Here is a 14,138-nt window from a genome sequence, read left to right on the forward strand (position 1 = left end):
GGTGCTGAAATGTGCATTTAGCACATGTTCCAAATGCCCTCAAAACACTTCCTGATGCTTGGGGCACAAAGAGACCGCTGAACTCTATTTACCTGAATGCTCAGGATAAATGATTGACCGCTCACCTTAATGAACACATGCAGCTGCTTTTTTTTTTTTCCTGACATTACAGCACTTGGTGAATCCTACATGGCTGCAATACCCACTTTCAAGTAGTGCCAAATGCAGAGTAGGTGTTCAAAGTCACCTTGAGAGGGGAGGCCTTTGTCTCCCTAAAATATGCTGTTTTGTTATGGTTTCTTCACAAGTTTTAGGCCCTTTTTACACCAGCGGACCGATTGGTCTGCCTGCCTGTTTTTAAGGCGGACCCGATCAGACCACACATTGTTCTCTATGGAGTGGGAGGTGTTAGCGGACATGTGTCCGCTAACAACCGCCGGCATCCGATCCGATAAAAACAGACAGATGGACATTCACCATCCAGCGGATCGGATGACAGTCAGATGGAAAAGGGCAGGCATTCTGTTTGCATCCGGCCACCCCACAGAGTATCGTGCTGTGTCCGTGTTTGTTCTGCAGAGTGGAGCAGACCTGTCATCCGCCTGCTCAGAGGGGATCAGCAGAGAAATCCCTCGCTGAGCAGATGGATCCACTTGACAGATTCCACACCGCCTGAAAGGGGCCTTAGAATAAAGAGATAACTTTCTAAGCAGTGTGGCCTATTGGGTTATGCAAGATCTCACTCTGGACCCTGCACACCCCACACTTTCCATTTGAAGAGGGTTATCCATGCACTACAGGGAAATTTAGCATTCATGTTTCCTATTTGGGACCTGGGTTTGTATGCCTAAGAGTGTTGGGAAATACAACTCAAGAGTGAATGACCATTTTTTTTTTTTTTTGCCTGATCTTCTGACAAATTTACGAGGAAGTGGACATTGCTCTAAGGAACACCATCAGAACCCACCAATAAACTGCTCTGTTATGTATTGGAAATTGATATGTCTACATTCAGATATAATGTGATTGATCATATGTATTGCATCATGCTCAAGTACAGGAGAAGTATGGTATTAGAACAAAAACAAACATGCAGCTTTCCCATGCCTCTAAGACCCAGAACTGAGTGATCACATGACCCCTGATTGCACAGCTCTCAATCTGCAGATAATTGTCAGTCACTGCTCTCCAGTGTTACCTGGAGCACACCGCCGGGGAGGGGGTGGGTGCACCGAATTCAAGCTCTCAACTGTGTGCTGAAAGGAGGAGCCACTATCAAGTCAGGCAGATCCCAACAATAGTGTCAGGATCCTTCGTGAGCCTGGCGTGGCTTTGTCCCATCAGCTGATAGCGACTGTCATCCTATCTGCCTATCAACTGACTCTGGGTCACAGGAGAACAGAAGTATACTGTATGTACTCCTGTATACTGTATGTAATCCTCAAGAGAAGTACCACCAAAAAGCTTTGGCCATATTTATTATTGTAATAGTCAAATATTTAAAAGGTTGATATGGTTTAGGTGCTCTTAATGATATACATTAAAATCATACATTTCCTTATACACATTTCCTAATATTACAGTAGCCTGTAATTCTGTATGGGAGGCTGAAATCTTCTGCAGCTGGACGGTGCATCAAGTGCTACCAATGTTTAGGGCATTATGTGCACAGGGACACATTCACAGAATACAAGCAGCCTTCTGCCAGCACCTGCCGGGAACTCATGTACTAGGGCTAAATGCCCAGTGTGCATGAGGCTCAAGTGTGATAACCTATTATTAATAAATGTCTTATCTGTATTATTAGGTGTGTTCTGCTGTTTTTCTTTTTGTTGTTAGAGTAAACTCATCCTAGGTTCTGTGTACACTCCCTCCAAAGGTCCATTTTTTTTTTTTTAAAGAGCTCATCGGATTCAGTACATAGTGAATTCACTGACCTGGTTGAGCACATAGCCAGGGAAGTAAAAGAACTCTGAACTTCAATCCTACAAATGGGTAAGTAAGATACTCACCAAGTGGTGAAGCCAGGGTGAGGATTATTCCTTCAGAGCCTGCACCTTTAATACAAGTGAAATATAGGGGTTGCGGACCTCCTGGATATCAGAAGGTGAAGTCAGAGAAGTCCCTTTGTAAGAGTCTTCAGGTCAGTGACTGAGTATTAAAGCAGGAGGGTCAGCATGACAAGCCAGATTACAAGGAAAAGGTAGCGATTCTCGACACAGTATGATCAACACACATGACATTTTAATAAAAATAAAATAAACTGTGTGATGGTCATTCTTTTCTGCCACCTTGGGTACTACTATTTACTGCCTACATACATTTTTTTTAACAAAGAACTGTCTACATACATTTACACATGCACACACACATTATATCAAAAACAAAGGTTTTATTTGACAAGCAACTTTGTAATATAATTACAGAAGCATAAGGAATAAGATGGCATTTCGTCGTGTATGGATAAAGAGTTCTGCCAAGAAGACAATACCCATCGGAATAACCTTTGGTGTTTCAGCAAATTCCAGTTCTATTCAGTTCAGGTAAACCTCACACTCTCTGAGAATATCTTCCTTCTGGTTGAAGTAATCCCGAAACCAATCTATGTGCTCCTTCTTCTGCTGGACTGTAAGGTACGGATTCTTAGACAAACCACAAACTACAAGCTCCATGAAATGTCGGATGGGACCCTGCTTTGGAAAGTCTTCCAAGTACTTATCCAAAAATATGTGCTCATGAAACTCCACTTTCTGCTCTTCATCAAGACCTATAAACAAAAGTAAAAATGTATTTCAGGTTATAATTTCTATTACAAATATGAGACAGAATATCATAAATACCCTTATTAAACCAAATTAACCACAATAAAGCATATACAGAAAAAAACAGAGAGAAGATCACATTGTAAAAAATTTCTAAACTAAATACGTGTAGATCTTAGATCACTGAAAAGTCAGTGCTATCCAGGAACCAATGGAGTTAAGCAAGTCAAAGTCCAAAGTCCACCAAGTATATCTTAATGTGAACTTTTGTTGGTAGAACCAATAGGAGCTGTCACTGCAGACTTCGTATTTAATGCTGCAGGGATGACATTGTGATTCTAGTGCCATTAACCTGAACTATACATGCAGTCAAAAGTCTATAAAGTCTAACTTCCATCCTGCATACTTTTTTTCAGGTCAGCAGTCAACTAGGTAGTGAAGCCAGGATCACAGTGACAGCCACTAACCCTATAATGTTACAGGAAACCTGTCTAAAGAGAAACATGGGGGCACTGCCCCTGCCAACTTCTGCTTCTGGATTGGTGTTATGCAGACTCTCTTGATTCAATACATTGAGTCACTGACCGGGAACAAACATGCAGATAAGGATTGATGGCCTTCTCTGTCTTTCCAGATCTGCATACTTGTTACACGTTAGTCAAAGTATTGAAGCCAGTGTTTCAGGCTCACAGCCTGCTTTTTTAGAAAGAGGACAACAATGTTAGCTAGTATTCCTCTAATGCAAGACAGTAATATCAGATCAAAATAGGGCTGCAACTAACGATTATTTTCATAATCGATTAGTTGGCCGATTATTGTTTTGATCAATTAATCGGATAATAACCATAAAAAAGTGTGGCGTATAATTTAGTTAATATGTAAAGTAAAAAAAAAAAGGCAATTAATTCTTAAATATCTATATGTAGTGGTAAATATATATAAACTATATGGCTAGGGAGCAAAAGCTCTAATCTACTCTGAGAATAACTGACAGAAGAGATATACTGTATACAGTAAACCCCCGCTCCATCGCGGTTCAGTTTTTGCAGTCCCGGTATATTTTTTCTGTAATGTTATTTTACTAATGAAATCATTGAAAATGTAATATTTTTGTGTTTTCCATAGCTCTTGCTCTGTCTCTCAGTATCTTTTATGTGTTTAAATGAGTTTCTATTGTTTTAAAAGTGTGCTTAAAGACCTTAAAATGCTTTTAAAGTACAGTGACAGTAAAAAAAAAACATGCCTATAGTGTATTTTAAAAGGGTTTTTCTATTTTGCGGATTTTCTCTTTTCGTGGGTGGGTCCGGAACGTAACCCCCGCAATAGAGGGGGGTTTACTGTATACTATTAGAGGTTGTATCTGGTAAATATCATCTGACTCAGAGATCACATTTTTTATTTAAAGGCAAAAAAAATTAAAGAATGTTTTGCTGATTTTCAGACAGAACTGTAATATATTATGTATGACAGACTCCCTTGCCATAGGCAGGTGGCTTGATAAAAACTACCCGCACCTGCTGTCACTTATGTCTTCCTTAAAAAAAAAATGTTAATTTTAACAATGTTCGTTCAATTTTCTAATCGTTACTAGGCTCAAATCGACGTTCAGTTTGGACCACAGTGAAGGGAAAATTCGAAGGAGTGGAAAAGAAAACATCTTGGTCAAAGGAATTTTCAGACAGTGTATGTGGTTTTCGTTCAGAAATTACATTAATTTTAAAACTCAATGGTAAAAGCAAGTGAAATTTTCAAACAACATTCTTTCATTGAGCGAATGTACAAAGATTTTTCATATAAATATTTTTCATATGAATATATATTATTAAAAACAAAAAATAAGCACAGTTTTGCATTGAAAAAAGTCCTTGAACATTTCCAAATTTGCAATGGCTGAAGGAAGCATAGATGTGAGCATGCTCCATAGGAAACCACGTTAAATGAACTGTAGTGTGTTTCTGCAAAAGCACCAAAAAAAAAAGCATAGGTGTGAACCAGGCCTAAGACGTTCAGTAGCAGCAGCATGCTTTTTTTTCTTCTTTCACTTGTCATAATGGGGTTAAAAAATAAAAAAATAAAAACTAAAATCAGCCTTCATAGTACCAAAACAGCAGATAATCGCTACTATAAGGGGTTCATTTACACTGTGAAACTGTGAAAGTAATAATCTACAGTCAATTCCATAAATATTGGGACATTGACACAGTTCTAATCTTTTTGGCTCTATACACCACCACAATGGATTTGAAATGAAACAAACAAGATGTGCTTTAACTGCAGACTTTCAGCTTTAATTTGAGGGTATTTACATCCAAATCAGGTGAACGGTGTAGGAATTACCACAGTTTGTATATGTGCCTCCCACTTTTTAAGGGACCAAAAGTAATGGGACAGATTAACAATCATAAATCAAACTTTCACTTTTTAATATTAGTTTGCAAATCCTTTGCAGTCAATTACAGTCTGAAGTCTGGAACGCATAGACATCACCAGACGCTGGGTTTCATCCATGGTGATGCTCTGCCAGGCCTCTACTGCAACTGTCTTCAGTTCCTGCTTGTTCTTGGGGCATTTTCCCTTCAGTTTTGTCTTCAGCAAGTGAAATGCATGCTCAATCAGATTCAGGTCAGGTGATTGACTTGGCCGTTGCATAAAATTCCACTTCTTTCCCTTAACCTCCTAGGCGGTAATCCCGAGCGTGACTCGGGGTTGAATTTTCATATCAAGAGCGGTAACCCCGAGTCACGCTCGGGGTAGAGTTGCAGAGTGCCAGCGGAGCCTCCCTTGGCTCCCAGAAGCATTCCACTTACCTTGTCCCGGCGATCCAGCGATGTCCTTCGCTCCGATCGCCGGGTGACCGGCATCTGACTTCCTGGTTCCGTTCCCTGCGAGCAGAGGCGGCGCACGGGAGCGGAACTGGGCGGGAATTTTGAAAAGTGAAACTAAATAAAAGAGGTGATACACTGTAATCTGATAGGATTACACTGTATCACCACAGATCACCTCAGATCTGATATTACAGTGCCCCGTCCCTTCAGTAAACGTGATTTGTGCCCAAAAAAAAAAATATATTATGGCATCAAAAAAGCGCCAGTCTAAACCGCTTTTGGACCAGCTGAGTGACAGCGGCAGCGACAGCGACCCAGAGGTGCTCGCGGAAGTGAGCGATAGCGAGTCATGCGGTGATTTGTCGTCCGACACTGACACGGATCTGGCAAGTGAGAACGGCGATGACCCTGACCTCAGCGATGTGCGCACTTGGTGCGCTATTGATTGCGATGCGGACCAGGTAGCGCCCCCAAGATTCTCCTTCACCGGATCACCTGGGATGAAGGTAGATGTCGAGCGTGACAATCCTCTGGCCTACCTTCAATTATTTCTCACTGAGGAGGTAATTGAATTAATTGTCGCCGAGACGAATCGCTACCAACAGCAGCAATCCGCAACGCTGCATGCCAGGCTTTCCCGAAGCAGAAGGTGGGAACCGGTAACGAAAGAGGACATGTGGCTGTTTATGGGACTCCTCTTTCTTCAGGGGTTGGTGGGGAAACCGTTCCAAAAATGGTACTGGACCACCAACAGGTTACTGGCCACACCGTTCTTTGGGACCGTGATGTCTGAGTATCGCTTCTCCCTGATTATGAAGTATTTGCACTTCACAAACAATGAGGAATTTGTTGAGGCCACGCATCCTGCGCCCAAACTGAAAAAGATCTGGGAGGTATGGCAACTTATTGTGGGAAATTTCCAGCGGACCTACGTGCCAGAAAGGGACATCAGCGTGGATGAGAGTTTGATGGCCTACAAAGGTCGCCTAAGTTGGATTCAGTACATCGCATCAAAAAGAGCACGGTTTGGCATCAAATCATATATGCTCTGCGAGTCATCCACGGGGTACATATGGAATTCCGTAATTTACACCGGCAAAGGCACTAAATTCAACCCGAGGTACAGCGACTATGGGATTGCCACATCATCCGTCCTGACACTTCTTGACCCCTTGCTGAACCAGGGATATTGTTTGACGACGGACAACTTCTATACCTCCCCGGAACTATATGATGTTTTGCTACAAAATAGAACCGACGCATATGGTACCGTTCGGCCTAACCGTCGAGACATGCCATCTTTTTTTGCCAAAAAAAAACTAAAAACCGGAGAAATGGTTGCCTGGCAGAAGGGAAAGGTGATGGCAATGAGATGGAGAGACAAGAAGGATGTGTGTCTTATGAGCACTGTTCACACTACCTCCACTGCCACGGTCCATACAAAACGTGGGACTGATGTGCTGAAACCACAGGTCGTAATTGACTATAACAAAACAATGGGAGGTGTGGACAGAGCCGATCAGGCCATGACCTTCTATCCCGCTGTACGAAAACAGCAAAAAAAATATTATAAAAAAATATTTAGACATCTTCTGGAACAATGTCTATGGAACGCTTACATTCTGCACAAAGTCAACAGTGAAAACCCTCTTGCTCATTTCCGAGTTTGTCTGGAAGGTGGCTGAGCAGATTTTTGCAAAGTACCAGACACCATCAGGAGTTGAAAATAGACCTGGACGTCGCGCTGTTGACGTGGTCAACCCAGAGCGTCTGACCGGCCGTCACTTTGCAGACTATATTCCGCCAACTGCAAAAAAGGCAGCACCAACCAGGATGTGTGTTGTCTGCTGCTCGAAACGCGATAGGAATGGAAAGAAAGTCCGAAAGGAAACTAGGTTCCTATGTCCTGACTGTGACGTTGGACTTTGTGTAGTTCCTTGTTTCAAGATTTATCACACGCAGCATTTGTATTGAATTTTCTTTCTTTGACAAATTTCCTTATTTACTGCATTATTGAATAAAATTACATTATTTATGAGATTATAATTCATGCGTTTGCGTTTCAAAATTTATCACATCTGGGATGTCTACTAGAGTCTTGTTTTGCTCAGGTTTAAGTCAGTAATTACTAAGAATTGTAGGCCTATAATACATAACACCAAATTTCCATGAAAATAATTGTACCGCTTTTGGTATGAACTTCCAGACATAATCATACCGCCAGGGAGGTTAAAAAACTCTTTGGTTGCTTTCGCAGTATGCTTTGGTTCATTGTCCATCTGCACTGTCAAGCACCGTTCAATGAGTTCTTAAGAGTTTGGCTGAATATGAGCAGATAATATTGCCCGAAACACTTCAGAATTCATCCTGCTGCTTTTGTCAGCAGTCACATCATCAATAAATACAAGAGAACCAGTTCCATTGGCAGCCATACATGTCCACACCATGACACTACCACCACCATGCTTCACTGATGAGGTGGTATGCTTTGGATCATGAGCAGTTCCTTTCCTTCTCCATACTCTTCTCTACCCATCACTCTGGTACAAGTTGATCTTGGTCTCATCTGTCCATAGGATGTTGTTCCAGAATTGTGAAGGCTTTTTTAGATGTTGTTTGGACAAACTCTAATCTGGCCTTCCTGTTTTTGAGGCTCACCAATGGTTTACATCTTGTGGTGAACCCTCTGTATTCACTCTGGTGAAGTCTTCTCTTCATTGTTGACTTTGACACACATACACCTACCTCCTGGAGAGTGTTCTTGATCTGGCCAGCTGTTGTGAAGAGTGTTTTCTTCACCAGGAAAAGAATTCTTTGGTCATCCACCACAGTTGTTTTCCGTGGTCTTCCGAGTCTTTCAGTGTTGCTGAGCTCACCAGTGCTTTCTTTCTTTTTAAGGATGTTCCAAACAGTTGATTTGGTCACACCTAATGTTTTTGCCATCTCTCTGATGGGTTTGTTTTGTTTCTTTAGCCTATGATGGCTTGCTTCACTGATAATGATAGTGATGGCTCTTTGGATCTCACATTGAGAGTTGACAGCAACAGACTCCAAATGCAAATAGCACACTTGAAATGAACTCTGGACCTTTTATCTGCTCCTTGTAAATGGGATAACGAGGGAATAACACATACCGGCCATGGAACAGCTGAGCAGCCAATTGTCCAATTACTTTTGGTCCCTTAAAAAGTGGGAGGCACATATACAAACTTTTGTAATTCCTACACCTTTCACCTGATTTGGATGTAAATACCCTCAAATTAAAGCTGAAAGTCTGCAGTTAAAGCAGATCTTGTGTGTTTCATTTCAAATCCATTGTGGTGGTGTATAGAGCCAAAAAGATTAGAATTGTGTTGATGTCCCAATATTTATGGACCTGACTGTATATTAATCATATATATAATAATAAATAGAAGTAGGATATATGGGCATTTTAAACTAGGAGTCAGACATAAAGCTATATGAAGGGTGGAAGGGAGATAAAGTAGTACTAAAAACTGAGAGGTTTTTTTTTTTTTCATGGATATGATCATTTAAAATACAATGCACAATACTGGTAAAAGTTGACTTTAAAGAGGAAGTAAACCCTCCTCTGCAAGTGTACCTATAGGTAAGCCTATGATAAGGCTTACCTATAGGTACTGTAAATATCTCCTAAACATGTACAGTTTAGGAGATATTTACCTAACATACAGCCAGTGACATCACTGGCGCATGCGCTCTGAAGGAACGGCTGCTCGTGCCGTTCCGTCAGAGTCCCGTGCCCGTCGGCTCCCGTATGAAAATATCGGTCGATGCCGATATGCAATGGCCAAAATATTGGTATCGAAAAACCGATATCGGTCGATCACTAGTATAGAGTGCCCCTATAGCAAGGTAAGAAAAAAACTTCTGCCTTTAGAACCACTTACTTCCTGCCTAGGACTACATGTCTCATGAGGCATTGCTCCTCACACATTCACAAGTTCTCAGGCACTTACTGACATGCATGAATGGTGTACTGAGCTGTATGTGTGCTGCACTGTGTCTTCTGACATGTATGGACGGTGTACTGAGAAGTATGTGTGCTTCACTGAACTTCCTGATATGTAAACAAATAATGCATTCTGTATGCAGGCCAACTGATTGACTGACCACTATTGTCAACACTTTAATAACCGATTAGCTGTTTCGGCCCTGGATTCTGTCCTGAACTGAGAACTTGGAACAAGATTCGGCACTATGCTATTTTCTGTCTATGAGAGTCAACTACTTGCTAACAATGGGTAAAATGAGAATAGACAAACTCTGTTTTTACTTGAATATAAAAACATTGATGCATCGGCAATATGGGGTCATGATCAAAAAGAAAAATCCAGGCAAGTATATGTCCCCTGAATGCATCTAAAGTCTTGATTCAATCTTGATTAGAATGTACCTTTAACTATCAGACCCCCTATAACCAACAGTAGTAGGTGTGGAATGGCTATGCCTAAAGATGAGCTTTATGACCTGTAGGTACATAGCAACCTAATGATCCGCTGTGTGAGATCACTTTATATATACATTTTAAAGGATCTATGTCCTTTAAAGAGCTAGTGTACACAGGTGAACATCTGTGTTTAACCACTGCCATACCGGGCCTATTCTGGGACTCCTCTCCTACAAATAATAATTGTTTTGCTAGAAAATTATTCAGAACCCCCAAACATGATATATGTTTTTTTAGCAGACACCCTAGGGAATAAAATGGCGGTTGTTGCAACTCTTTACGTCCCACTGTATTTGCGCAGCAATTTTTCAAACAAGGTTTTTTTTTTGTTTTTTTAAAAAACTGTTTCTTGAATTAAAAAAAAAAAACAAAACACTAAAGTTAGCACACTTTTTTGTATAATGTGAAAGATGATATTTTACGCTGAGTAAACAGATACCCAACATGTCACACCTTAAATTTGCGCACACACACATTTGCGACAAACTTCGGTACCTAAAAATCTCCAGAGGCGATACTTTAAAAATGTTTACAGGTTACCAGTTTAGAGTTAGAGAGGAGGTCTTGGGCTAGAATTGTTGCTCTCGCTTATTTTGGGAGGGCATACAATGACGTTCTCCCACAATTGCACTTCCCGCGCACCCCCTGGGGCATCACAGATCGTGGTGAAGGGCCAATGACAGTGGTCCTTTACCACGTGATCTCTCCGTCCAATGATGGAGCGATCAGTTGTCAACAAACCGGCGCATGTCCAGTTCAGTTGTCTCCTCTCCTCGCATGCTGTACACATAGATCGGTACAGCGTGTGAGGAGAGAAGGGAGGCTGCAGCACCGCTCATCCTCTGCCTCCTCCATGCCTCAATCATACCTCAGTCATGCCCATCCATGCCTCAATCATACCTCAGTCATACCAATCCGTGCCTCAATCATGCCCATCCGTGCCTCAATCATGCCTATTCCTGCCTCATCCATGCCACCTCAGTGCACATCCGTGGCTCATCCATGCCACATGTGGTCATCTGTGCCACATCAGTGCACATCCATGCCACGTCAGTGCTCATCTGTGCCACATCAGTGCAACATCCATGCCACGTCAGTGCTCACCCATGCCACATCCATGCCACGTCAGTGCTCATCCGTGTCACATCATTTCTCATTCTTGCCACATCCATGCCACATCTATGCCATGTCAGTGCTCATTCTTGCCACATCCATGCCACGTCAGTCCTTATGCATGCCACATCCATGCCACGTCAGTGCACATCCGTGCCACATCCATGCCACGTCAGTGCTCATCTGTACCACAGCAATGCCACATCAGTGCTCATCCATGCCACATCAGTGCTCATCCATGCAACTACAGTGCCTCACAAAAGTGTAATGGCGGAAATGACGGTGACCCCTGCATGCTGGTCCCCAGCATGTGGCCAGGCTGTGTAAAAGTCTCACACATATTGTGTCGCTATACTCAGGAGGAGTAGCAGAATGTATTTTGGGGTGTCATTTTTGCAATGTACATGCTATGTGTTAGAAATATCTTATAAATTGACAACTTTGTGTAAAAAAAATGCGTTTTCATTTTCTTTTCCCATTTTCCAAAAACTTGTGGAAAAAAATGACAAGTTCAAAAGACACATTATTTCTCCTAGATTATGTGTTGGGATGTTTGCTTTCCAAAATGGGATCATTTTTGGGCGTTTCCATTGTCCTGTTGCTCCAGGGCCTTCAAAAGTGTGATAGGTTGTCAGGAAATTATGTGTGTAATTTTTGCTCCTAGAACACCTGGAGGTGCAACTTGGATGCTGGGCCTCTGTATGTGGTCAGGCTGTGTAAAAGTCTCACACATGTGGTATTGCCATACTCAGGAGTAGCAGAATGTATTTTGGGTGCAGTTGCAAGTATGCCTATATAGTTTGTGAGAAATAGCTTGGCAATACGACAATTTTGTGTGTGTGTGTGGGGGGGGGGGGATCTTCATTTTGCAGAGAATTGTGGGAAAAAATTAGAACTTCAAAAAACTCACCATGCCTCTTACTAAATACCTTGGAATGTTTGCTTTCCAAAAAGGGGTCATTTGGGGGGTATTTGTGGCTTGTTAGTGTCTCAAGAAATGAGATAGACCGTCAGTACATTAGGTGTGATCAATTTTCAATGATTGGCACCATAGCTTGTAGACTCTATAACCTTCACAAAGACCAAATAATATATACTTATTTGGGTTATTTTTACCAAAGATATGTAGCAGTATAACTTTTGGCCAAAATGTATGAAGAAAAAAAACTAAATTTGCAAAATTTTAAAACAGAAACAAAGAAAAATGAATTTTTTTTACAAAATGTCGGGTCTTTTTTTATTTATAGCACAAAAAAAAAAAAAAAAAATCCAATGATGATTAAATATCACCAAAAGAAAGCTTTATTTGTGTGAAAAAAAGGACGAACATTTCATATGGGTACAGTGTTGCATGACTAAGTAATTGTCATTCAAAATGTGAGAGCACTGAAAGCTGAAAATGAGTCTGGTTAGGAAGGGGGTTTAAGTGCCCAGTGGGTAATTGGTAAAATGCAGTGTACATATGTGGGCCTGACGTACGCATGCTTTCACTTCTGCATGCGAACACGCAGTGACGGGGGCGCATCAATTTTTTTTTTTAATAACGTTGCGCCCGAGCTTCCGAAGGTCAGAGACTGCTGGGGACCATCCGGTCTTTGGTATGCTCTATGGAAAACTTCCGCCGTTGCGAATTCCTTCTCTGACTCGCAGATCACACAGGGGAGCCGGTAGAAGCACAGGAGGGTGGCGGGAGGGGGGGGATGTCCCCTCCCGCCGCCTGTAAGAACGATCAAGCGGTTGAACTGCCCCTATGATTGTTCTTATGGTGCAGGGAATCGCCAGCTGAAAAAGATGATATCTGAATGATGCCTTAAGCTGGCTTAAGCCTAGTACACATGGGCCGAATGCCAGACGACATTGGCCAATTCAATAAAAACTGGCCGACATTAGGCCCGTGTGTATGGCAGCCATTCTGACCAGCCATTCAGCCGGCTTCTGTCGGACGTGCATGCTGGAAACCGAGCAGCCGACAGGCTCCCGATCAGCGATCTCAGCCATTGGCTGTGAGCGCTGACAGGCGTGTTCTAGCGGAGGGGGTCCCCCTGTCAGAACACAAAGCTCAGAGGGGGAGGTCGCTGTACCAAAGTTGGTTAGTAGAGCAGCTCCGACCTGAGCTACCAGTTTTTTTTTTTGTGTTCAACCTGCTGGGTTGAATGAAAAATAAACTGATAGTGTATACTAGGCTTTAGAATCATTTTACAGGCATTGTGCAAGCCTGAGGCAAAAAACCACAAAGTAAGGAATTAAAAAAATACCTTTGCAGCCATCTCCCTTTGAATGGCAAGGGTAAAATGCGGAGGTCTAGGGCTTGGCCTACTGCAATACTTGGCCTACTCTTCGCTCTGCCAGACTTCCTCCATGCTGTGTTATCGGTTCCCAAAGCCTCTTCACGAAGGTCAGCGGGTCCGTTCTGGCATCATAACATATAATGCAGAACTGATAGTCCTGTATTGTACCTGGGAACGACGAGGGCTGCCCACAATTCATGGTATCACAGAGAAGAGGATCACTGGAGCAACCCATAAAGGCAAGTGTTACAGCCTATTCCTCCACCCGTAGACTTACCAGACATTTAATCTTTGAAGTGCAGGTGAGGGCCCCACAGTAATGTTTATTTTTTTAATTCCTAGAGTTAAAGAACAAGTTATAAATATAGCTGGTAGAAATTATCACTACTACCAAAACTTTCCCTAATCTGCACATCTATTATGAGTTCCGTATTGTTAGAGACTGCTAAATCCAACAAAGAATTTTCTCTAGTATGAATTTGTTGTCCTGCAATATGTTCAAATCGCAAGCATTAGTTCAGTGCGCAGTGCTTTTAGTCCAGTCATTATCTGAAAAGTTAAAGTCCCCCATAATAATAGTACTTGTTTCCCTGATTTTTTGTCTGAGAAAAGAGATTCTTTTCTATCTTCTCAATGCTAATACACACCCAAAATGAACTTACTATTTGAAGCACTCATA

The 14,138-nt window shown here is 42.0% G+C and overlaps 1 protein-coding gene across 1 annotated transcript in view; it reads right to left on the reverse strand.

Moving 5' to 3' along the window:
- Nucleotides 1–2,438: 2,438 nt before the first annotated feature.
- Nucleotides 2,439–14,138, reverse strand: part of MRPS31 (mitochondrial ribosomal protein S31) — a 166,325-nt gene continuing 154,625 nt past the window's right edge. Inside the window, exon 7 of the mRNA XM_082244818.1 lies at nt 2,439–2,767. Within this exon, the coding sequence (XP_082100944.1) occupies nt 2,535–2,767 (233 nt within the window). The 3' untranslated portion in view covers nt 2,439–2,534. The remainder of the gene's footprint in view (nt 2,768–14,138) is intronic.

The sequence above is a fragment of the Pelophylax lessonae genome (assembly GCF_965119305.1).
Source record: "Pelophylax lessonae genome assembly, chromosome: 2".
NCBI classification, from domain to species: domain Eukaryota; kingdom Metazoa; phylum Chordata; class Amphibia; order Anura; family Ranidae; genus Pelophylax; species Pelophylax lessonae.